Raw genomic sequence first — 23,836 nt, forward strand, 5'->3', positions numbered from 1 at the left:
AAATCTTCCAATGTGGACACTAGTTCTGATGGCCTCCAAGGGTTTCTCTTAATTTGCAGGGATGTTCTCTCACTTTCTGTTTGGGTATTGGACAGGAAGTGAAGGTTACAGAGTGAGGCAGAGATGGAAAATAAGAGGCATTTTTGGTGGCCATTACCTCCATTAGGCATGCCTCCGGGTTCACAATAACTATAGGAGAGCAGAGTTGGTGCCTGTGGACGCTCAACTGTGCTGCTGTTTTTATTGATGTAGTTTTAATAAAAAAGTTAACATACTACACTGTAAGAGCTTCTTTCCTTGTCCTGTGGTTTGTGGCATGGCACTGCTTTATATTGGTTGCACTGTGTCTCCTTTGGAAGCAGACTGGCAGGGAGTGAGCTGCTAACAGAATTAGAAATTTATTCAGCCTGGGACGATCTACACGTGTCGTTTGCCTCTGATTGGGGTTATAAATCTTGGCGGGTGGGCAGTGAGTTGTGCATGAAATGAGAGATCCATTCAGCTTGTCCCTGCTTATACATGCTGTTTTGGCTCTGATTGGGGCTATAAATCTTAGTAAGCGCAATAGTTACCTCTGGGTGGTGGGTGTTATATTCCTACCTCTTTCGGACTTGGGATATAGAAGTTACAGTGCATCTGCCACTTAAATTGCATTATCAGTGGATAAATTCATATCACTGTGATGGACAATCCATGCTGAACCTTTTTTTTTTTTTTTCGTGATACTTGTGCTTGGCACTATTTTGTGTTTCATTATTAATTTTATGATGGTGTATTTTGCATTGCACACATTGTTTCTTTCATATCATTATTTGCACTATCCATCATTTTTGTTATCATTTTCCTTTTAGGCAGTGTATTTACCATATATCTATCAAAAATTTGCAGATATCGAATTCCTTGCGGGTCATCCCACTACCTATTAGTACAGACTTCGATAGTTACTTTGAGTCTCTATATTTATATATATTTTTATATATATATATATATATATATATATATATATATTACACAATCTTATTATGATTTTACTTTTAGGCGCTGCATTTTCCCTATGCCTCCAAGTTGGCTGCTTTTTCTTGTAAAGACCTTTTTCTTATTTTACTTACAGATAAAATGGTCCTAAGATCCATACCCTCCTTCCTTCCCAAGGTGGTCTGTCTTCATAATGAATTCTCCTCCCTTCCCTCTGTCCTGAATGATGTGAAGATTTAATTTCATTGATTGGATGTCGTGAGCGTAGTTAAGATTTACCTAGCAACAACATCTTCATTACAGAAAACAAATTCCATTTTTGTCCTCCCTGTAGGTCCCAAGAAGGGACTTCCTGCTTACTCTTCCACCATACTAGGTTCCTCAGGCAGCTAATTTCCAGAGCTTATGCCTACAAGGAAAAGGGTTCTCCCATTTCCTATCTGGACCTATTCCACCTGATATGTTGATGTTTCTTGCGCCTTTCTGCATCGAACATCCATTTTGCAGGTCTGCAAAGTTGCCACCTGGTCTTCTTTTCATACCTCCTCCAAGTTTCAGGCATTTGCTGATGTGAGCTTCAGGTGCAAGGTTGTTTAAGCTGTCATCTGAGTGTTTTGTTGTCTGTTGACTTTTGTTTCTTGTGGACTTGTTGCCCACCCCTCAGTTCATTGCTTGGGGACATCAGTCAGTCTATTACTGCGCATCCTGTGTCGTGTGCTGTACGGTTAAGATAATGGGAATTTTAACTAACTTGGAGCATGATACAGGACACAGGTTCCACCCCTTTTGTGTTTATAGTTATTGCTTGCTACAAAACTGAAGTCCCAGTTTTGAGGTTGGACCAGGGTGACGGTGGGGGAGGGGGGTTAAGAGAAGAGGGCTTCCAGAAAAGCTTTTGCTAGTGTCCAGTCACCTGAAGGTAATAGCAGATCACCCATGGTCTGTGCCTATACATGTCCTGTCCAATATATGGAATTTACAGGTAAATCAAAATTTAAATTTTTTTCTTCATGCATATTCTGTACATTGCTGGCTACAATTGGCTGTCTTGTCTTCAGTCCAGTATATAATTTCTCATACAACTGTTCTTGTTTTCATTGTCCATGTCCATATCCAGAAATTAGAGGAATTATTGATAAAGACAAAGAAGGAAAAGCCTACATTCATTCCATACTTCATTGCTGCTAATAAGGAGCTCCCAGGCAAATTTTTGTTAGGTTATCAGCCCCGGGCTAAGCCAAGGTGAGTGCTGTGACTGCTGATACCAATCTATAAAGGCCCTTTTTTTGGTCGGTAATAAACTTAATCCTGCCAATATGTTCTGTTTTAGAATTGAGTACGTAACGGTGACACCGGAAGGTTTCAGATATAGAGGACAGATATTCCCTACAGTTAATGGCCTTTTCCGATGGTTCAAAGACCACTACCAAGACCCTGTACCAGGTGAGTGACTTGTGGTCTGTTAGTAGTGTGAAGACTACGTAGCAAGGATGGAAAATTTGTGAACTGATTACTTAAAATGACTCTGGTGTTTGTTTATTTTTTTTACTTTGTGCTACTCACAAATTTGAGCCATAATTGCATACCTTCAATGACTTATTGTAGACATATACATTTTGTATTTGACAGGTATTACTCCCAGTAGCAGCAGTAGAACTAGGACTCCGGCCTCCATGAGTGCCACCCCTGCCAATATTAATCTCGCAGGTAAGTGGCCATGTTTATTTCTTAATGTTAACTAGTTTTCTTAGCTGTTTGGACTACATTTTTTTTTTTCTGGTTTCAGATCTGACCCGTGCTGTGAATGCTCTACCGCAAAACATGACCTCCCAAATGTTTAACGCTATTGCTGCAGTTACTGGACATGGGCAAAATCCCAATGCCACACCAGCCCAATGGGCATCCAGTCAGTATGGTTATGGTGGAGGCAGTGGAGGTGGGAGCAGTGCTTATCATGTGAGTATCCCTTTTTTTTTTTTTTTTTTTTTTTTTTTTCTTTTTTTTTTTTTCATCTATCCTTTTATTATAGTCTTTATCAGACACGGGCAGTAATCGATAATTCCTGATCGCTTTTCTATTGTGTTATTGAAAAGTTACTGCGCTATAATTAGTAATAAATGTATGCAAGTTACAAGGCATAAATAGATCAACTTAAAAAGAAAAAGTGTATATCTTGTAGCTTACCAATCATTGCATGTGGTGGCTAAATTTATTTTCATTTTCCCAGGCTTCTATTCCTTTTTCACCTGCCTGTTGGCCAGAAACATACTTCCTGTCCAAAGCCTCGTACACACGATCGGATTTTCCGCTGGGAATTGTGTGATGACAAACTGTTGGCCTAAAATCCGCCATTTGTACAATTCATCGGACAATTGTTGTGGGATTTTCCACGGACAAATATGGATGGCAGGCTTATAAATTTTCCGTGGACAACGGTCTGTTGTCAGATTTTCCTATCGTCTGTACACAAGTCTGTCACACAAAAGTTGAAAGTACAAACACACATGCTCGAAATCAATGCTCACCAAACACAACATTAGCAGAAGGTGCCCAAAGGGTGGGGCTAAAGAGCTGAAAAGCCACGTAGGGCGTCACTACTTTCGTGTTTGTTGGCCGACAATTGTGTGCCGTTTGTATGCAAGACAAGTTCCTGGCCAACGCCCTTCGGACAAAAGTCTGACATTTTGTCTGAGGAAAATCCAATCGTGTGTACGAGGCTTTAGAGTTGCTATGTTCACACTTTCATCTATAGAGGAGCAACATAGTCACCCTTGGACAGCAGCATTGTAAAACAGTGGAGATGGTAGATATTAGATGGACTAGCAAATTTAGATGGTACTTTATAGTAGTGAATAACAATGTAAAGACAAACTCCAGCTAACACCTTTTAAGCACTTCCAGCAAATCTAAATAGCTGACCATTGTAAGCACCCTTGTTGGTGTTGTCTCAACCTTCTAACTGCCACCTTTTGCCAAACAACTTGGGCTGTTAAAGCGGAACTAAACACAACTTCCTATTTTTTTTTTCTCAATAGGCAGACCCTTTATTGCAGAAGAGACATGCAATGTATGTCTCTTCTGCAAAAAAAAAAAATATCTCACTTAAACCTTCATCACTTCGTAGAGAACACCACTTGACTTGCACTTTTGGCCTGTGCAACCACCCTGTTTTTATCTTGCTCTTTTTCATTGTTGTCTTGGTGTTAACTTATGGCTCCATGTGACAGTTGATCCTTTTTTTTTTTTTTTCCTGTACTAACTAAAGTCAATGCCTAACTACCAGTTGTCACTCTAAACTGAGATCTCTTATTACCATTTTCTTGTATTCTGGGAGCCATGTCCTGTACAGCATTAATAAAAGCTATTGAATAGGAAACCATTACCTGCCTGTCTGCAATACTCTGCAGAATGTAAACGGCACATGCAAAGCAATGTCGCCATCCCGCATCGGCAATTTAAGTGTGCCAGAAATTAATGATTCTCGCACATTTGTTTGATTTCATCCTCCAACGGCCAATCAAAACGGCCAAAATCGGGCAGAAGATGCTGGCAAGAGATCTCATGGCCGTCAGACTGTTGGAACAGAGGTAGGTATTGCTACCTGTAGTTCCACTTTAAAATAAGTGGAAAACCAGACTTACTTATCACCAAGTAATAAAACTGTTACACGGGGTACTCAGAAAAACAGATTGTTGTGTTAATGCCACTGTATTATGCATGTCATTTTTTATTTTGACCATAGTTGTTAAATGGGCATATGTTGCACAGACAGCCCTTGCTTATTACTTAGTAGATCTCCCTGTATGAGGAAGGGATAAACAATTTTTACACCTTGTACACTACCTGGTCTTTCCTGCAAAAAAAAACACCACCGTGCTTGATCACAGCTATCCCCGGAATGTAAGCTAAGCTGACCTGCGCATGTGCAGCTCATCTTACAGCAGCCGACTTGATCCTGTGTGCTGGGATGACTAGCTCCTGCGCATGTGCTGGAGTGATGTCATCCCGCACCAGCCAATGAAGAGTCCCAAAAAGCAGCACACTTGAAGATGCCGGCGCCAGAGTGGACCATTGGAAAGGTGAGTATTTTCTGCCTTTTAGTTTGCTTTAATTTTGTTTTGTCTGTTTTCCAGCTTTAGCATATTATGCTGTTGGAAGCATTTCCTTCTTTGGTTTCTTTAATTTTCTGCACATAATACATTAACAATCTTCATCTGTTTACTTCAGTATGGTTACTATTTATTTTATTTTTTTTCCTTTTAGGTTTTTGCGACTCCAGCACAGCAGCCTATGGCTACACCTCTGATGACCCCCAGCTACTCTTATGCTACTCCCAGCCAACCTATTACAACACCACAGTACCATCAACTACCGCCAAGTGCTACACCAACCCCCGCACCCACACCACAGTCCTCTCATTCACAAAGTTCATCAACATCAAGTTCCCGACACAGGCAGCAATCCAAGTAAGTATAGGATCTGTTCATAATCAAATTAGATTTGTATTATTGTTTCTTTTATAGCTAAGCCTTTTCTCTTAATGCATTATATGCATTAAGGTAAAATACATTGTGTGCAGCACAACCCCCCCAATACTTAACTGAGCCCCATCTTGTTCCATCGATGTGCACAAGAGCAGCAGCGGGAGCAATTCGCTCCCGCTACTGTCAAACGCAGCCAGTGAGCCAATGAGGAGAGAGTGGGGTCGGGGCTTAGCTGCGCTCCGTGTGTATGGACACACAAAGCAGCGGTTCGAGAGCCCCTATAGCAAGCTACTTGCTATGGGGGCACTCAGCAGGAGGAAGGGGCCAGGAGCGCCAGTGAGTGACCCAAGAAGAGGAGGATTGGGGTTGCTCTGTGAAACACCAATACACAGAGCAGGTGAGTATGCCATGGTTTAAAAATAAACAAAAAACCAATCCTTTTAATATCACTTTTATAAAGGAAGATCATCCAGTATGACAAAATTTCCAGTATTTTCCTGCTCCTTCAAGCAACAGGCAGCATCAGTGGAGACGGTGAAATGTTTGACTTTTGCAGTGTTTTATTAAATATAAGGCAAACACATTTCAGTTTTTTTTTCTTCTTTTAAACCCTTGTGTGGTGAAAGTGTCATTTCTGTTGCGCATCAGTGAGAGTGACTTTTCTACCTGCTGAAAAACAAATATAAGTAATGCTATGAGTTTTTCATGCTTCAAGTCCCACTTTTGATTCAGTTTTCAGTCTAATGCTGGGTTTCTCAACTAGGGTTCCTACAGAGTTTGCTTGGGGTTCCTTGAGTGATGAGACGGATAACTTCCCCTCAACACCATTGATCTTTATAGTGATTTGTAAGGGGGTAACTCCTCCCAGTGACCACAAGTGTAAGGAGAATTCCTCTCACTGACCAATACACTAGCATATGCGTTGATGGGTTGCTTGAGACCGGAAAGTTTTTTTTTGTTTTTTTTTTGTTTTTTACGCTCAAGGGTTCCTCTGTGTTGAAAAGGTTGAGAAAAGCTGGTCTAATGAATAATAATAAACACAGGATGTTGGCTATAACACATATCTTTTCCTGTACTATATTATTAAGTAAGCTACTGTCCTTGGAAGTGAAAAAACTTTTTTTTTTTTTTCGTCACTTTAAAATATTTTTGGAAGTTGTATTCATTCTAACCTCTTCAATCTATATGCTTAGTGTGGTAGTAGGGTAGGTGTATGGCATTCAGTTGTAGTTATATTATTCACTGGTGTATGTAAACATTTATGTCCTGCAGGAAGATGATTGACGTAAGAACCCCACCGTTTTGGACTATATAATGTGTAATAAAAAGCAGTTCAGTGTAGAATGTAAAAAAAAATTGCACTTTGATCCACATTTTTTATTATTTAATAATATGGTTGGGGCCTGGTTCACACTGGTGCAACATGAACTCAGGCTCTGAGAGCACGTCGCATTACATTTAAAAAAAATCAAATGTTTCCCTACGAGAGCCCTCTAAACTGGCCTGACTTGTGTCGGTCTGACTTTGGAAAATGTTCCTGCACTACTTTGGTCCGACTTCTGTCCGATTTCAGCCCATGAATGGAAGTCGTATCCAAGTCAGATCCTCATCCTAATTTATGTGATTTGGATCCGACATTACAGGAAGATTACATGGGCCTTCCAGAAGTTGCTTCAAAGTTGCACGACTTTCATGTCAGGGCAGTGTGAACCCGGCCTTATTTTGTTTAAAAAAAAAAAAGCCTGAATTTATAAATATAACCTGTTAGTATCTGTGTCTCACAAAGCAGACCTAGAACTAGTGGGTTTTTAAGGAGTTTTTCCACTGTAAAAACACTCTAACTCTGATAAAAATTGAAAAACGCAGCTATCCTGCCTTTATCTGCGTTTTTGAGCCATAGGAATTTGTGGGAGTATAGTTTTGCTAAAAAAAAAAAAAAAAAAAAAAAAAAAAAAGAGCCAATAAACACTACTGCAAAAACGCTGTGGAACTCAATCTACAGCAAACGCTACTGTCGTTTTTATAACATCCAGTGTACATGAGGCCTTATTGGCGAACAAAAAGATCAGGCATTTTTCCTGACCAATGCATAGTTTACCCCTTCCTGCCCTCCTTATTTGTTGTTAGGATGCCCAACACACACACTACAGCTAAGGCAAAGGAAGCGGGAAGACCTAGAAGAGATCTTGTTATATAGCCAATGCAGTGCTCACATTTTAATCTGTGTGTCACTAGGCGGCCGATGTTGAGAGCACTCTCACTGTGCACCCCCCCAGCACAGAGACTAAGCTGTCAAAAGCAGCTTTCAATCCCCACTAATGATTGGTGGTTGGCTCCCGGTTGTACAGACCCTATTAAAGGGACGCCGGGGCTGAATGAGAAGGAGTTAAATGAGTTAGGCTCTTTATATACAAATTGATAATGTACAGACGCCAGAAGTGGTTGGTTGGCCAAAGATTTGCTTTCGGATTAGGAGGCAGCCTACTGTTTCTTTGCTGGTTCCACCATTAATGGCTAGAGTATGTATAGTAGGAGACAGGTGCATCCTGTTTTTTTTTTTTTTTTTTTTTTTTTTTTTTTTTTTTTTTTTTTAGTCCTTCACCTGTGTATAACTGTTTTCTTCATTTAGCTTTATGTAAAAAGTACTTGTTGCTGATAAACAACCACGGGCATCTTCATCCACTTGCAGGCTCTTAAATGTTAGCCCATAACGTGCTCAGTACAGCTGCAGGTTGACTTTTTTTTTTTTTTATTATTATTATTGTGATCTATCATTTTCACATTTTACATTCTGATCTTGTGTCTTTTACCAGAACCAGTAGTCAGACCCCTATTGATTGGGGCAAAATGGCTGAACAGTGGCTGCATGAAAAAGAGGCAGAGAGGCGAAAACAGAAGCAGCGGTTAACCCCTCGTCCATCTCCAAGTCCTATGATAGAGAGTACACCCATGTCTGTCGCAGGGGATGCCACACCACTACTGGATGAAATGGACCGATGAGTGCAGGAGATGGGAAACCAACTCGAAGGACACATGAGAACATCACTTTGCCCATTTTATTTTTGACAGTTGTACAAAATGGTTCCCAAACTCGCAGTGGAGGTTTATTATGTCTGATATATCCACTGACCACCATGGGAAGATTGGAGCTTTCCAGTGTAATGCTTGATTTACTTAAGTGCTTGAGATCTTGTTTTAGCACCAAGAATCAATATCAGATTGTGTTTATATTAAAATTGAAGTGTTGGTTTACTTCCGAGAAGAGAGGTAAAAGTGCTAAGTTGACCTCAGTAGAAAAACAGTTATGTTTTTATGGGCTATGTTTTAAACATAAAATGGGGTTCACTGTTCTTTTTTAATTGCATATTCTGCCAAAGAATGCAAAATAAAATGAGAGGTCTGAAGCTAAGATCTCATTTCTGTAATATGATGTAGACTGGCTGGAGCCATTTTATATGGATACATGGAACTAAAGGGGGAGCATTAAGCGACTGGGGGCAGACAATATAGTCTCTTCTCGTAATATCCTCTAAAAAAAAAAAAAAGAAAAAAAATACGGAGGAACATGCTACAATGTTTTATGCATTTAGGTATTTATTTTTCATCCTTGCTCTATTTTCATGCTTCACTGCAATGTGCAGCTAACTGTAAGTTTGCAGCGGTGTCTCTACACAGTCTCGGTGCTTAATTATAAGATGAAGCTTTTTTTTTTTTTTTTTTTTTTTTTTTTTTTTTTATGTCGTCATTTTCATTGCAGTGTACAGGTGTCATGGATTTCTGATGGCACCTAAAGTTATCTTTATTATAATAACTTTTATTTGTTTTGTTTTGGCAGCAGACAAATAAAATAGTGACTTATAGTTTTGTGTGTTGGATGCCTGATTGAAAAAGTTTATTGGGGGGGGGGGGGGGTTAATGTCAAAATTTACATGGCTGTGCTGGCTGCAACACTTTTTTTTTTCCAGAAGTTTGTAGTTTGACACATCTGGTAGCTAAGTTAACTCTATTTTTTTCAGTCGTACATCACAGGGCACTTCATATTCATGACTGCTTGGATTATGCTGTCACGGTCAGGTAAATGATCACTGGCCACAAATGACAGGCATTGCCTGCCCAGGTATAACTCATCCCAGCTTGGCAAAGCCTCAGGTTTTAGCTAGTGTCCTTAGGTGATGTCCTACTGATGTCTTTCTAAAGATCTTGTGTCACATGCTTAGCCTTTGTTTAATGGCCTATTTAAAGTACCCCTGCTGGGGAAGAGATGGGCTTCATCCAGACGGGTCCTCTACTGCCTGCAGGTCATGTTTGTTGCCAGTTTGTGCTGGATTGCTGCAAGCGGCGATCTCCAGGGTACTGTATACTTGGTGACTTGCTGCAAGAGATCTTTACAGGTCCAGGGCAGTGATACTCTTAAGAGGGTAGTCAAGTCCCAGAAGGCCCTATAGGGCATACCCACCGTGATGGAGTGAAGATTGGGCCTGTAGCGGGACTGGTGAGTGCCTCTAATAGTGGAGCAGGTGGTAGTCCCCCTTTACTGTGTTTCCTTGTGCTTTGGGATGACATAAGCTAAGACTTCTGTGTTGAGAGCTATGCTGCTGTAGCCGTGTTCAAAAGTGGAGGACCAGCATAGCGTGTGTGTGTGTGTGGTAATCTTCATGCTTGTCTGCCTTTTTGCCAGTTTCCGGGCCACAGCTGTGCTTGTGTTGACAGGCTCCTGGTCCACATCTGCCAGGTACAGCGGCCGGTGGTTCTGGCCTCGGCTTCAGCCTCTGCTCTGCTGTAGCACCTTACAGTGTGGTTGGGTATAGTAAGCATTGGGACACTTGCGTTCTAACTTAATGTTCACACACTTTGCTATGCTGCAGCACCTTACAGTGTAGTCGGGTATAGCAAGCATTGGGACACTTGCGTTCTAACTTAATGTTCACACACTTGCCAAGGTAACAGAGTTTGGGTCATGGTGGCTAGCAAAACATTCCAAGTTCTTATCAGTGTACCCTCATTTGTAGGGCTTACCCAGAGAAGGTGTTTTGAATCAGCAGTGCCCTATAGAGACAGAATCATACACATAATTGTACTTTTAACCTAGCCATTTCATTTTTAAAAAGGACCTATGCCAAAACAATATTTTTTTACGCTTGATTTTTCTGCCAGCTCCTGTCGGAAAGGTCAGCGTAGATAGGCGACGAAGCTCATCCACGACCCCTTTGCCCCTCTGGTATGGCTTATCAACAATAAGCTCCGTTGGGCCTTTGATGTAGACCTTTTGACTAAAAAGGAGGTGGATTACCTGATTGTCACTGATTACAATTTACCAACATTTTACATAATCCCCAAAATTCACAAAAACAGAGATAATCCTCCGGGAAGGCCAATTGTATCCGCGATTAGGGCCCCACTTGAGAGAGTTGGGAAATATATTGACTCCCTAATTAAAGATCTGGTTATATCCCTGCCTTCATATGTGCGTGATACAGGTGATGTATTAAACAAAATTGCTGATTTGACCTTCCCGGGGGATTCCCTTTTGGTGGGGATAGATGTGGAAACACTATACGTCTATTCCCCATGAGTGGGGAATATCTGCTGTTTACCATTTTTCTTGAGCAGCAGTTTCCAGAAATGGAAGCACAAAATGAGTTCATTATAGAGCTCTTGGAGATTGCGCTCAAGAACAATTTCTTTCAATTTACAGGATCCAACTACCAACAACTCCAGGGTACCTCTATGGGGGCACCGTGGGCACCAGCCTACGCCTGTCTCCATTTGGGTTGGTGGGAGGAGGAGGTGATTTATGCCTCGTCGATGTACCTTGGCAATGCAAGATCCTGGCTAAGGTACATCGACGATGTATTGATGGTCTGGGCAGGTTCTAGAATGGACTTGTTTCATGGAGGAGTTGGCAAATAATACAGGTAATATACGTTTAACGTTTGTGGCTGACCCACATGAGATTTTGTTCCTGGAACTTTCCATCAGACTCTCAGATGGCCGCCTGACTACCAAGACATTTAGGAAAGACACAGCAGCCAATACCCTGCTACGGGCTGATAGCCACCACCCTCACTCCCTAATTAAGGGGATCCCAGTGGGACAGTTCCTCAGAATTTGAAGGAACTGCTTCACTGAAGAAGATTACAGACGCGAGTCTTTACAGCTATATCAAAGGTTTAGAGATAGGGGATATTCCCACCGTGTACTTAGAAAAGTTAAAAAAAATTGCAGATCAGCGATTAACCTCCCTGGCGGTATGATTATTTCAGATTTTAGGTGCTGAAAGCGGTACAATAACTTTGCACAGAAATTTGGCGTTTTATATTATAGGCCTGCAATTCTTAGGAATAATTCACTTAAATCTGTCCAAACAAGAGTCTAGTAGACATCCCTGGTATGATAAAGTTTGAAAAACAAAATAAAAAAAAATAATATAATAAATAACTATAAATAATTATACCAAAAACACTGAAATTTGCTCAGTTGCAGAATTGTCGCTTTCGTTACTTTTAGTGTTTGGTAACGGATTTCCCCACAAATCACTATCACTCAATTCTGCAAGTGATTCTAATTTATTATCGCTGTTTTCTAGCTGGTCTAAAGCCACTTTTGATGTAAAGGGACCGTTTTGGTTGCTATGGACAATCTCCAGTTTCCAGGCAGAAAGAACAGTTTTTATAATATAAAACTGCATGCAGGACACTGGACAGACCACTAGGGACAAAGGGGATGAGTAATTATTTGATGCAGTACTGTAATCTGTAAGATTACAGTACACTGTACTGTGTGTTTCACTTTTTGAATTTGGCGCTGAACTCCGTCCCCGTGCGTCGCAACGCTCGCATGGAATGGAGCTCGGCACTGTGAATCAAGCGAGACACGGCGGCTCGCAGATCACAGTGGGGAGACATTGCAGGATCCAGGGGACAAGGTAAGTATCCTCTACATGGATCCTGCTATGTGATCCCGGCGATACCCCTTTTGGTATTGAAAATCCACCCCGAGCCAGACTCGGGAATACCGCCGGGGGGTTAAGAGGATTTATTACAACCACCAGTAAAAAAATCAATCTCGTAAAGATTCACAGGTGAGGTTTATTACCCCTATGGTACCCACTGGCACCAGGTTAATTCTATACTCCTAAACCATTGGCATATATTGACTTGGTCTGAACATATACGGAGGATTGTTGGTGACAGGCCCTCAATGGTAGCCAGACATGCCAAAAACCTGAGGGACACACTTGTTCAATCAGAATATCCAAGACCCCAAAACAGAAACTGGCTCACAGACTTGCCAAGAATCAATGGCATGTTTCCATGTGGCCACTGCGGCACTTGCAAACATGTAGAACGTTCAGAGACTCTGGAGGCAAGCATGGATATAAAATTAATTTATTAACTGCCACCACCAGGGTTCTGTACATCCTGGAATGCCCTTGCAGGAAATTATATGTCGGAAAGACTAAACGCCAGCTGCAAGTAAGATTCAATGAGCACTTAAAGAGTATATACTTCAATGAAGATACTCCGATAGCTGCTCATTTTGCACAATATCATAAGGGAGACTCTCAAGGTTTAAAAGTAAAAGGCTTTTACACCCTCAAACTCAGTGATCGGAGAGGAGATTTTGATACAGTGCCCCTCCGTAGGGAGAAATTCTGCATCTCCAGGCTCAATACGCTCCAGCTGGCTGGTTTGAACACCGATTGAGCCTGAAGATTTTCCTTGAACCCTAATATGAAGTAAAGACACCATGGTCACTTTTGCTGCTCTATTTCGGCCCCATGATTCCCTTCCCTCTTTATGCTAGCCCAAAGACCTTTTGGGATTTGACCCCCTCCCCCTCGATAGATCACTAGATTAACGTTAACATCAGTAAAACTGTGCAAACCATTTAAGTTTCTACAGAACCATTCGGTCTGTTCCAAGATTCTATTTGCTATCAGGTGTAATATGTCTAGGCTTAGAGTATACACAGAGCTGTGACAATGGGTTTTAATTTGTGATTACTTTTAAACTGAGGAACTTTGGTTATTGTTCCTTGGTGGAAATCCTGTCTGTGTAGACCATTTTTGACCTGTAACATTTTCAACTTACCACAAGATGGCAGTGTAAAATGGTAATTACATAGGGGAGCTTAGATTGGACACTAGTCCTTACAAATAATCTATGGCAATCTATGTTTGGCGTCCAGATGAAGTGCACGAAACGCAAGCGTCGACGCAGCTGACGCTAGCTCACCCCTGTCCTCCCTTCCAGCCCCCCTCCCAGACATGTGAGGTGACTCCTTGTGTTTTTCAATTTGGGAAGCAATGGCGCTTAACTTCTTTACCCTGCCTAAAACAACTTGGCCATAATAGGGAACTGTGTCTGTCAATATACCGGAAATACCTGGGGTCAACCTTCCTGAAAGCAAACGGTACAAGCCTCTTCGGGTTCAGACGTGAGGGAAACAAATCCCGTTTGTGAGCAGACAAACAAATAACACGTGTGAAAGTAAAGACGAGCAAAAGGAATATACAGAGTCTTTAGGAAATCGCTGCCATAAATACAACGGCTAAAGGAGGGGTAAGCACCTATTCAAGGTGAACGCTCTGTACATATTACTAGCGATACTGCAAAGACTATACTGGATACTGCTCTGCCTATCCTCACACAAAAGTCTCAGCTGTTACACCACGCTTGTTATGTTAATGAATGGATTCATGTGGAGGAATGTTGTTTACTAACTGAGAGACTTTGTAACTTATTTCTGTTTCTGCCACATTGTCTGCGATCTCTTGGTTATTGGCACTTTGAACTTCAAACCCCTCTTCTTGTTTCAGAGGAAGGAAGTACCGTATTTATCGGCGTATAACACGCACCCCAAGTTTAGGAGGGAATTTTAAGGAAAAAAACTTTTAGGAGTAAACTTTAAGGAAGAAAAACTTACATTAAAATGCCTATCAATGCAGCGTTATCGGTGTCAGTGCAGCCTTGTCAGTGCAGCTTTGCCCCAGTGCAGCCTTGTGTAATCGCCGCCGACATACACAGCCGTGTGTAAATTCAAATATGGCGCAGGGACTCGTCGGAGCCAAGATACACATACCCGAGTGTCCTCTGCTTTTCTCGGCGCCGCTTACAGTCACGCCCAGTCCCGCCCTATGATGGACATAACACAGGTCCAATGGCGGGACTGTGAGTGGCGCAGAGAAAAGCCGAGGACACTCGGGTGTTTGTATCTCGGCTCCGACGAGTCCCTGCAGTCTCTGCGCCATATTTGAATTTACACACGGCTGTGTATGTCAGCGGCGATCGCTCTGATCAGGACAAAATTGGCGGGGATCGGCCTATAACACGCACCCACGATTTTCCCCTGATTTTAAGGGGAAAAAAGTGCGTGTTATATGCCGATAAATACGGTAATTGGAACTATTAAATTCCCATAAGGCCTGCTTTTTATGAGACTATATACTGTATTCAATATTGCAGGATGACATTTTTCCACAGCTCTTAGTTTGAGTCACGGGATGGTTTGCAATATACAGGCTTTAGTGCAGGTTTGGTACATTTTAGCAGCAGAGTTTGGAGTGAAATTAAGCTAATGATTATCCCGGCCTCCCTCATCAGTAGTAGGCATGTGAACAGTAATGCCGCGGACTTTACGGCAGACTTTGTCCGGCGTACTTTTCGACGGACTTTACGACGGACTTTCCGAATGAACGGACTTGCCTACCCACAATCAACCAAAGTCCGACGGATTCGTACGTGATGACGTACGACCGGACTAAAACAAGGAAGTTCATAGCCAGTAGCCAATAGCTGCCCTAGCGTCGTTTTTTGTCCATTGGACTAGCATACAGACGAGCAGACTTTTTGACCGGACACTAGTCCGTCGGATAGATTTGAAACCTGTTTCAAATCTAAGTCTGTCAAACTTTTGAGAAAAAACGTCAGCTGGAGCCCACACACGATCGAATTGTCCGACGGACTCCAGTATGCCGGACCAAGTATGCCGGAAAGTCCACTCGTGTGTACGCGGCATAAGCAGTGAATAAAACCGTGGAGGACATGGCTATCAATTATAAACCGCCAAACTACTCTTATGGGACAGTAACCAGATATATTGTGTAATCATTTGCAACATTTAGTATCCATTGATTATCCCCCTTTTTGAGGGTGGTACCTAGAATGTGGAGTATACACGGGGGGTTATTTGAGCTTAGTGGGTTTTATTAACATTTGTGTCTCGTATGTTACAGTTGTAACTTGTACTTTTTTTTTTTAACAGATGCATGGTGAGAGCGTGGTGCACTAGAGGGGGTGCCTGTTGCACCGCCTTTGGTAAACCTAGCGCCTTTATTTAATTTTGTTTCAGCAATAAAGTCTTATATCGTTTGCTAATAGACTGTAGTAGATTCTCCTATTTTTACCTTTCTGGTGACATCCCTTGATCCCCACAATTTAGTTCTACGGTTAACTATTGGTAAGTATCCCGTCTGATAAGACGAATCAGTCATTGCTTGAAAATTAAATATAGGGTGCTGTGGATTCAGTGGGGCTTTTATTGTAATTCTATTGATCCAGTGTACGGTTAACTATTGGTAAGTATCCCGTCTGATAAGACGAATCAGTCATTGCTTGAAAATTAAATATAGGGTGCTGTGGATTCAGTGGGGCTTTTATTGTAATTCTATTGATCCAGTGTAGATAGGAGTATTTTTTTTTTTTTTTTTTTTTTTTTTACGCCAATGTGTATCCCGTCTGATAAGACGAATCAGTCATTGCTTGAAAATTAAATATAGGGTGCTGTGGATTCAGTGGGGCTTTTATTGTAATTCTATTGATCCAGTGTAGATAGGAGTATTTTTTTTTTTTTTTTTTTTTTTTTTTTTTTTTTTACGCCAATGTGCAACAAAAACTGTAATCGGTACTTACCAGCCTTTGGGGTTGATTTATTAAAACTGGAGCGTGCAAAATCTGGTGTAGCTCTGCATAGAAACCAGTCAGCTTCCAGGTTTTATTGTCAAAGTTTAATTGAACAAGTTGAAGTTTGAATCTGGTGCAGCTGTGCACGGTAGCCAATCATCTTCTAAGTGCTTCCGTTTTAGTAAATCTCCCATTTGATCTTTTATTCATGTCCCCAGCTTAGTACTCTTACTGAAAACCGATCATGTAGTTCAAGTCCCCATTCTCTCCATGCCATTGTTGGGAAGAATGTTCTGTGTCTGATAATGACGTGTTCACCACTTATTGCTCATGTGCATTATTAGATGTGTGACTGAAGGCAATTTTCTATATATACCGTATTTATCGGCGTATAACACGCACTTTTTTTCCCCTTAAAATCAGGGGAAAGTCGTGGGTGCGTGTTATACGCCGATCCCCGCTATCGCTATGTGAATGTCGGCGATCGGCGCCGACATTTACATAGCGAGTAGTTTCAAATATGGCGCCGCGGACTTCGGAAGGACTCGGCGGTGCTGAACGAGCGCCGCCGAAATCACAGAGCCGAGATACACATAGTCGGGTGTATTCGGCTTTTTCCGGCGCCGCTCGCTGTCACGCCCAGTCCCGCCATTGGACCTGTGTTATGTCCATCATAGGGCAGGACTGGGCGGGACTGTGAGTGGCGCCGGAAAGAGCCGAGAACCCTCGGCTATGTGTATCTCGGCGGCGTTCGTTCACTTCCGCCGGCGCCGAGTCTCTCCGAACTCCGCGGCGCCATATTTAAAACTACTTCTATGTGTGCGGCAGCGGCAGGAGGAATGGACACTAGGCTGCACTGGGGACAAGGCTGCATTGATAAGGCTGCACTGGGGACAAGGCTGCATTGACAAGGCTGCACTGGGGACAAGGCTGCATTGACAAGGCTGCACTGGGGCAAAGCTGCACTGACAAGGCTGCACTGGGGCAAAGCTGCACTGACAAGGCTGCACTGACACTGAAAAGGCTGCAGATGAACACTGATGAGGCTGCATTGATGGGCATTTTAATGTAAGTTTCTTTTCCTTAAACTTCCCTCCTAAAAGTTTTTTTCCTTAAAATTCTCTCCTAAACTTGGGGTGCGTGTTATACGCCGGCGCGTGTTATACGCCGATAAATACGGTACTTTAGGGAAGGCTACAACAGGTTCTGCTGTTGTAGCCTTCCCTAAAGACACTGTCTACATAACAAGTGCCTAGACTGGTGAGCAGAGAGAGAAGGAAGGCATATAACATTCTTATACTTGGAGGCCTAGGCCAATTACGTTCATGGTTTTGGGGGGTGAGTGTTAAAGAATAAGGAGAAAAATTACATCATAATCGTACAGTGCAGGACACAGAAATTCATTCTTAGACCATTGGGTTCTGTGGCTCTACCTTCAAATGACTGGACATTGACCAAAGCTTTTCTGGGAACCATCTCCCAGTGTACCCATTTAACTCCAACCACTCCGTATGGCTCTACTTTTTTGCTAGTGTTCTTACGAGATGGACCCCTTCTCCTGTTTGGTAAATAATTGAATACCATATTTCCATACTTCAACTGACACTTCTAAAAGAATTTACTGCTTATTGTGGGAATTTAGGTGCAGGCCGTTCAAGTTCCTCTCAGTTTGATAGCAGTTCCTTTGTCGCGAAGCAACATCTCACACTGGCACTGCTTCAGCCTCCTAATTCAGGCTCCCTCACACACATACAACATATAGGGGTTGATTTACTAAAAGCAAAGCCACTTTGCACTGCAAGTGCACTTGGAGGTGCAGTCACCGTAGATCCGAGGGGAAGATCTGAAATGAGGGGAAGCGCTGCAGATTTTATCATCCAATCATGTACAAGCAAAAATGCAGTTTTTTTTAAATTTTCCTTGCATGTCCCCCTCAGATCTATAGCGACTGCACTTTCAAGTGCACTTGCAGTGCAAAGTGGATTTGCCTTTATTAAATAAACCCCGTTTGTCTAAAGCAGAATTCTCTGCCACTATATCTGTTCTTTTCCAAAGACTCGCCACTCCAGAAATTGCTGCAGGCTAACTCGTGTAAATGGTCTTCCTCTCCTTACCTTAGTTATTAGACAATTCATGCTTAATGGCATACTGCCTTTCCATTTTGCTGCCATTTTAGAGGAGGTTGCAAATGATTTTTCACTGCCAGAATCTCATGATTTTGCTAATCACGTGCTTGCTGCTATGGACTCTTTAGCTGAAGAAAGCATACTAGTCTCTGAATAGATAGGCCTAGTGCTACTCATCCACTCCATGCTTTTCTAAGCACTTAAAAAAAAATTATTATTCCTTGTAAGCCTTTCCTTATTAAAGATCCGGCAGAATTCGTTAACTTAAACACTTTAATTGAAAAAAAAAACTAAACCGTAAAGTTGGCCCAATTTTTTTGTATAATGTGAAAGATTATGTTACACTGTGAGAATTTTGATCTTTATTCTAAGAAAAAAAATGTGATTCTCATTTTGGCCAGAATCATGCAGCTCTTACATGGTAGTTGCCCAGACCATGACTAGCTGACTATAGGTGCTTTCTGCGCATGCCCTTCATGGGTGAACTCCTTTTTTGAAACCTCCCTTGATGAATTCCTTGAGGTGGCTACTGAGGGGAAGGGGGTTTCTAAAATCATCCTTCCCTCTTTGATGGGTCTCCATTACCATACATCTGAGATTGGTTCACCCACCAAGGCCTATAACATCCACTGTCAGTCCTTCTCTTCAAGGCAGACAGTATAACTCCATTGACTAAAGTCCATTAAACCTGCTTAAAAATGGTTCTCTCATTGAGGGTTTGAGATCACTCCTGCAAAGAAGAAGAATTGCATCTATTTCACATTTACCCCATCTCGTGAAAAGATGTCCCATTCATTCTAAATTTTGGCACGTATATAATAAATCTCTATTGCTGTCCTCTTCTACGCCATATTTTTACTGGCTGCTTCACAATCCAGACTATTATTCCATATACTTCTTGTAGCCAACAAGCAAAAGTAATCTGCTTCCCTCTGGTTAGATTACAAGGACTTTAAAATCCTGCAGGTAAACCCTTGTCCACTTTATAACAGCATGTTTCCTCATGCCCACAAAAAAAATCTGTTCATATTACTGGCATACCCAGCTTCCTGGCCTGTCCTAAATCCATTGCAACATTGTGGTTTCTGACAAAATCTCCAATAGATTTAACACCATTTACATAACTGGTACTCCCGAGAAGGAGCTTTTATTCCCAGTATATTCATACTTCAATGTATTATACCACTCCTAAACGCACCATAACCTGTGGCACTAGATCATGAGCCCTCTACATAAAACCTGTGCTTTCCCAGAGTACTTTGGAGACCTTTTTTTTTGTCTCAAACACTTCTTAATCAAATCCTTGATCCATATGCCTATGCACTGATGCCCTTGTTTCTCATGGTGGTTGTTACCACACCCTCTGACACATTTCCCTCTCTTATAATAGGCGGTCTGGGGGCTAATCCTGACAACACAACCTTTGTCTTTGGTTGTCTCTATGTTCAGGACCATAATGTAATTGGCACCCCTCGGTCACCTCCTTCAGGGTCTACAGGCCTACTCATTAAGCCAGCCAGTGCCTGACTTCACAACTCAAGCTACTTATCCTTATTACGTGGGGAGCCTAGCTCCATTGTCTGGACCCTTTTCTCTGTTGTTCCATGGATTCCTGGCCTACAACCATCAGGCTCCGCCCTGAGCTTGCTATGCACTTCCTCCATTACTGGGATTAACGATCACCAGATTGCTCTTTACCTTATGAGAGATGTTTTTCTTACTTGGATTTTTGCCCTGGTTAAATTACTTTGTTAGACTAGAAAGACTGGAAAAGATCATATTGCCCTTGTTCTTCATACTCTCCCTATGGGCTGCCAGGTTCTATCACCAAATGATTCTGAGTATGTTCTGCTCTGCAGGCTGAGAAATTTCCAACATCTTTAATAGTACCCTTCTCTTCACCAGCTAGGCACTTACATTATTTAAGCTGAGTGCCCCTCTTTTCAGGGACAACCAATTGCTCCCCCACATGCTCCATACTGTATCATTAATAGACAGTCCCCACCCACTGGTTTGCTTGGTTCCCCATCCAAAAATTAGTTTCCAATTGCTCACTTGCCAACTTCCTTCATCGGAATCGACAAACACCTAGTCATTGATACACTGCAAGTCTTGCCTAGGCTTTGTATATTTTCACCCAAACACCTTGGATTTTCTAACTTTCAACCCCCTCTGCCCAAGATGTTGCTCTTCAAAGTCGCCCATTTCTATTTTCTTTGCCCCTTTGGGGCCTTACTTTGTTACTCTTGCTTACAAAGAGCCCAGTTTTGTTCTTGACCATGTTACTGCTCTAATAGGTTCTCTGTGTGAACGTCACAGGGACAAAATACTAAAAATCAGTCATCCAGTGGCATTATCATTCCCCCTCCCCATACACTGCTTTGAAGGCAAGTTCAAGTACTTTTATTCACCTTATAGGTGGGGTCAAGACCTGCCTGTCTCAGTCCGTCTGTGGGCTTCCTCCCTTCTCTTCCACCCAGCTGGGTGGTTCAATTGTTCCTCTTTTTGTAGAGCTTCTGCCATCAGGGAATGTTTAGCCTTTCCTACCTGAATCCACGCTCCAACAAATGTTGGGAGTCTTGGGCTTTTTACAGCTTCTAGCATCAGTCTTTCTCAGGTGGCAGGGCCGCTGCCTGTTTTGATATTCATTGTCAACTCTGACAGGTGGCTGTTGGAGCCCCTGCTGGTCCCTGCTTCAGTTACAGGCTGCTTCTGCTGTCAACTGGCTATTCAGGTCTGCTCACCATTCCTGTTACCATTGTCTTGGCTGTTATGCTGCTCACCCCTTGATTTATTGCTTTGGGGCATCCAATGGTCTAAGAGGCAGTTCGATTACGTGTACGATTAAGTTACCCCAAAACATTTTCTGTTATGTTGGATTATACCTATAGTTGTTTAAAAATAATATGTGAAAAACAAAATGTAGCGACTCATTAATGTCTATATACCTGGTGATCCTGCCTGTTCCCCTTGGTGCTATTATCAAATTGACCATGCCAGTGTCAAAAACAGGCCTGTGCTGGCATGATCAATTTGGATCGCTGCTAGGAGATAACAGCATGCCTATCCCCCGTAATCCATTTTGTTGCCTCCACCCAACCCCCTCTTCTACAACCCCTGGCAAAAATTATGGAATCAAAAGTAAAAAATAAGTACTGCGCTAAAGCCAAAGAAAGGTAGAATAGTAGCTAACACACCTATAGACTCAAGGCAAAAAAATAACATCAAAAAAATAATAAAAGTGTAGCGCTATATTCCACATCCACAAACGTGTACATCACAGTACATAAATGCATATATAAGGTGAATACTAACAAAACATATATGACCATAACTATGGATAATACCAAATAATTAAACTGTGTTGATCACAAGAAAAATTAAATAAAACGATAAATGTACTTTGTTATTAAATGTACCAGTGACTAGTAATAAGAAACCCGTGACGGTTCCATGAACCAAACACCTCAAAATAAAAAATCAAAAAATCATAAAGCATAACAGTCCATATTGAGTATGTAAAAATATGTGAAGAAAACGTCACCAAAGGTCTATGGGGGTAATAAATGGCTAGTGATGGAAAAAAACTCCCAAGTTCACAGATGGATGGTTTCACCAAATCTGGCAAGTGGGTAGACAATAGGAAAACCACAAGTGTGCAAAGATTTTACATCAGTGCCGGGGCCATCACCAGGAGTTGAGGAGGCTTACCGGAACTACATGACCTGAAATGGCATACGCCAAACAAGTCAGAAAGGCTTAATGACCAACGATTATGAGGAGTGTGTCTTGTCAGATGTCATCAGCGTATGGTGGAGAAAGGGGTAACAGCACGGCTTCCTCACCCAAGGACAATCCAGCATAAGCCAAACGTATAATTCATATGCCATGCGAGGAGCAAAGAAAACTCACATAGCGTAATAACGTTTTTAAAACACTCATTTATTAAAATAATTAAAAAACAAACTCACATTTTTGAAGATTGAAAAAAGCTCAGATATCATATAGCGGCAATCGTGAGGGGTCCACATGATTGCCGCTATATGATATCTGAGCTTTTTTCAATCTTCAAAAATGTGAGTCATTAAGCCTTTCTGACTTGTTTGGCGTATGCCATTTCAGGTCATGTAGTTCCGGTAAGCCTCCCCAACTCCTGGTGATGGCCCCGGCACTGATGTAAAATCTTTGCACACTTGTGGTTTTCCTATTGTCTACCCACTTGCCAGATTTGGTGAAACCATCCATCTGTGAACTTGGGAGTTTTTTTTCCATCACTAGCCATTTATTACCCCCATAGACCTTTGGTGACGTTTTCTCCACAATTTTTTCACATATTTTTACATACTTAATATGGACTGTTATGCTTTTTGATTTTTGATTTTGAGGTGTTTGGTTCATGGAACCGTCACGGGTTTCTTATTACTAGTCACTGGTACATTTATTAACATAGTACATTTATCGTTTTATTTAATTTTTCTTGTGATCAACACAGTTTAATTATTTGGTATTATCCATATTTATGGTCATATATGTTTTGTTAGTATTCACCTTATATATGCATCTATGTACTGTGATGTACACGTTTGTGGATGTGGAATATAGTGCTACACTTTTATTATTTTTTTGAAAAATTATGGAATCACCGGTCCCTGAGGATGTTCCTTCAGTTGTTTATTGTTGTAGAAAAAAAGCAGATCACAGACATGGCCAAAAACTAAAGGCATTTTAAATGGCAACTTTCTGGCTTTAAGAAACACTAAAAGAAATCAAGAAAAATAATGGTGGTGGCCAGTAACAGTTAGATTTATAGAACAAGCACAGGAAATAAATTATGGAATCACTCAATTCTGAGGAAAAAATTATGGAATCACCCTGTAAATTTTCATTACAAACACTAACACTTGCATCAGATTAAATCTGCTTGTTAGTATGTAGGTAAAGAGGGTAAATCATCACGCAGTGTTACACAAGATGTTGGTTGTTCACAGTCGGCTGTGTCTAAAACATGGACCAAATACAAACAACATGGAAAGTGGTTAAAGGCAAGCATACTGGTAGACCAAGGAAGACATCAAAGCGTCAAGACAGAAAACTTAAAGCAATATGCCTTGAAAACAGAAAATGTACAACAAAACAAATGAGGAACAAATGGGAGGAAACTGGAGTCAACATCTGTGACCGAACTGTAAGAAACCGCCTAAAGGAAATGGGATTTACATACAGAAAAGCTAAAAGAAAGCCATCTCTAACACCTAAACACAAAAAATCAAGGTTACAATGGGCTAAGGAAAGGCAATCGTGGACTGTGGATGATTGGATGAAAGTCATATTCAGTGATGAATCTCGA

At 41.6% G+C, this 23,836-nt stretch overlaps 1 protein-coding gene across 1 annotated transcript in view; it reads left to right on the forward strand.

Moving 5' to 3' along the window:
* Nucleotides 1–8,863, forward strand: part of SUPT6H (SPT6 homolog, histone chaperone and transcription elongation factor) — an 83,320-nt gene extending 74,457 nt beyond the window's left edge. The window contains exons 32-37 of the mRNA XM_073616777.1: nt 2,093–2,217; nt 2,306–2,418; nt 2,605–2,682; nt 2,762–2,931; nt 5,239–5,441; nt 8,273–8,863. Of these exons, the coding sequence (XP_073472878.1) occupies nt 2,093–2,217; nt 2,306–2,418; nt 2,605–2,682; nt 2,762–2,931; nt 5,239–5,441; nt 8,273–8,459 (876 nt within the window). The 3' untranslated portion in view covers nt 8,460–8,863. The remainder of the gene's footprint in view (nt 1–2,092; nt 2,218–2,305; nt 2,419–2,604; nt 2,683–2,761; nt 2,932–5,238; nt 5,442–8,272) is intronic.
* Nucleotides 8,864–23,836: the final 14,973 nt, after the last annotated feature.

Source organism: Aquarana catesbeiana, linkage group LG02 (genome assembly GCF_042186555.1).
Source record: "Aquarana catesbeiana isolate 2022-GZ linkage group LG02, ASM4218655v1, whole genome shotgun sequence".
In the NCBI taxonomy this organism is placed as follows: Eukaryota; Metazoa; Chordata; class Amphibia; order Anura; family Ranidae; genus Aquarana; species Aquarana catesbeiana.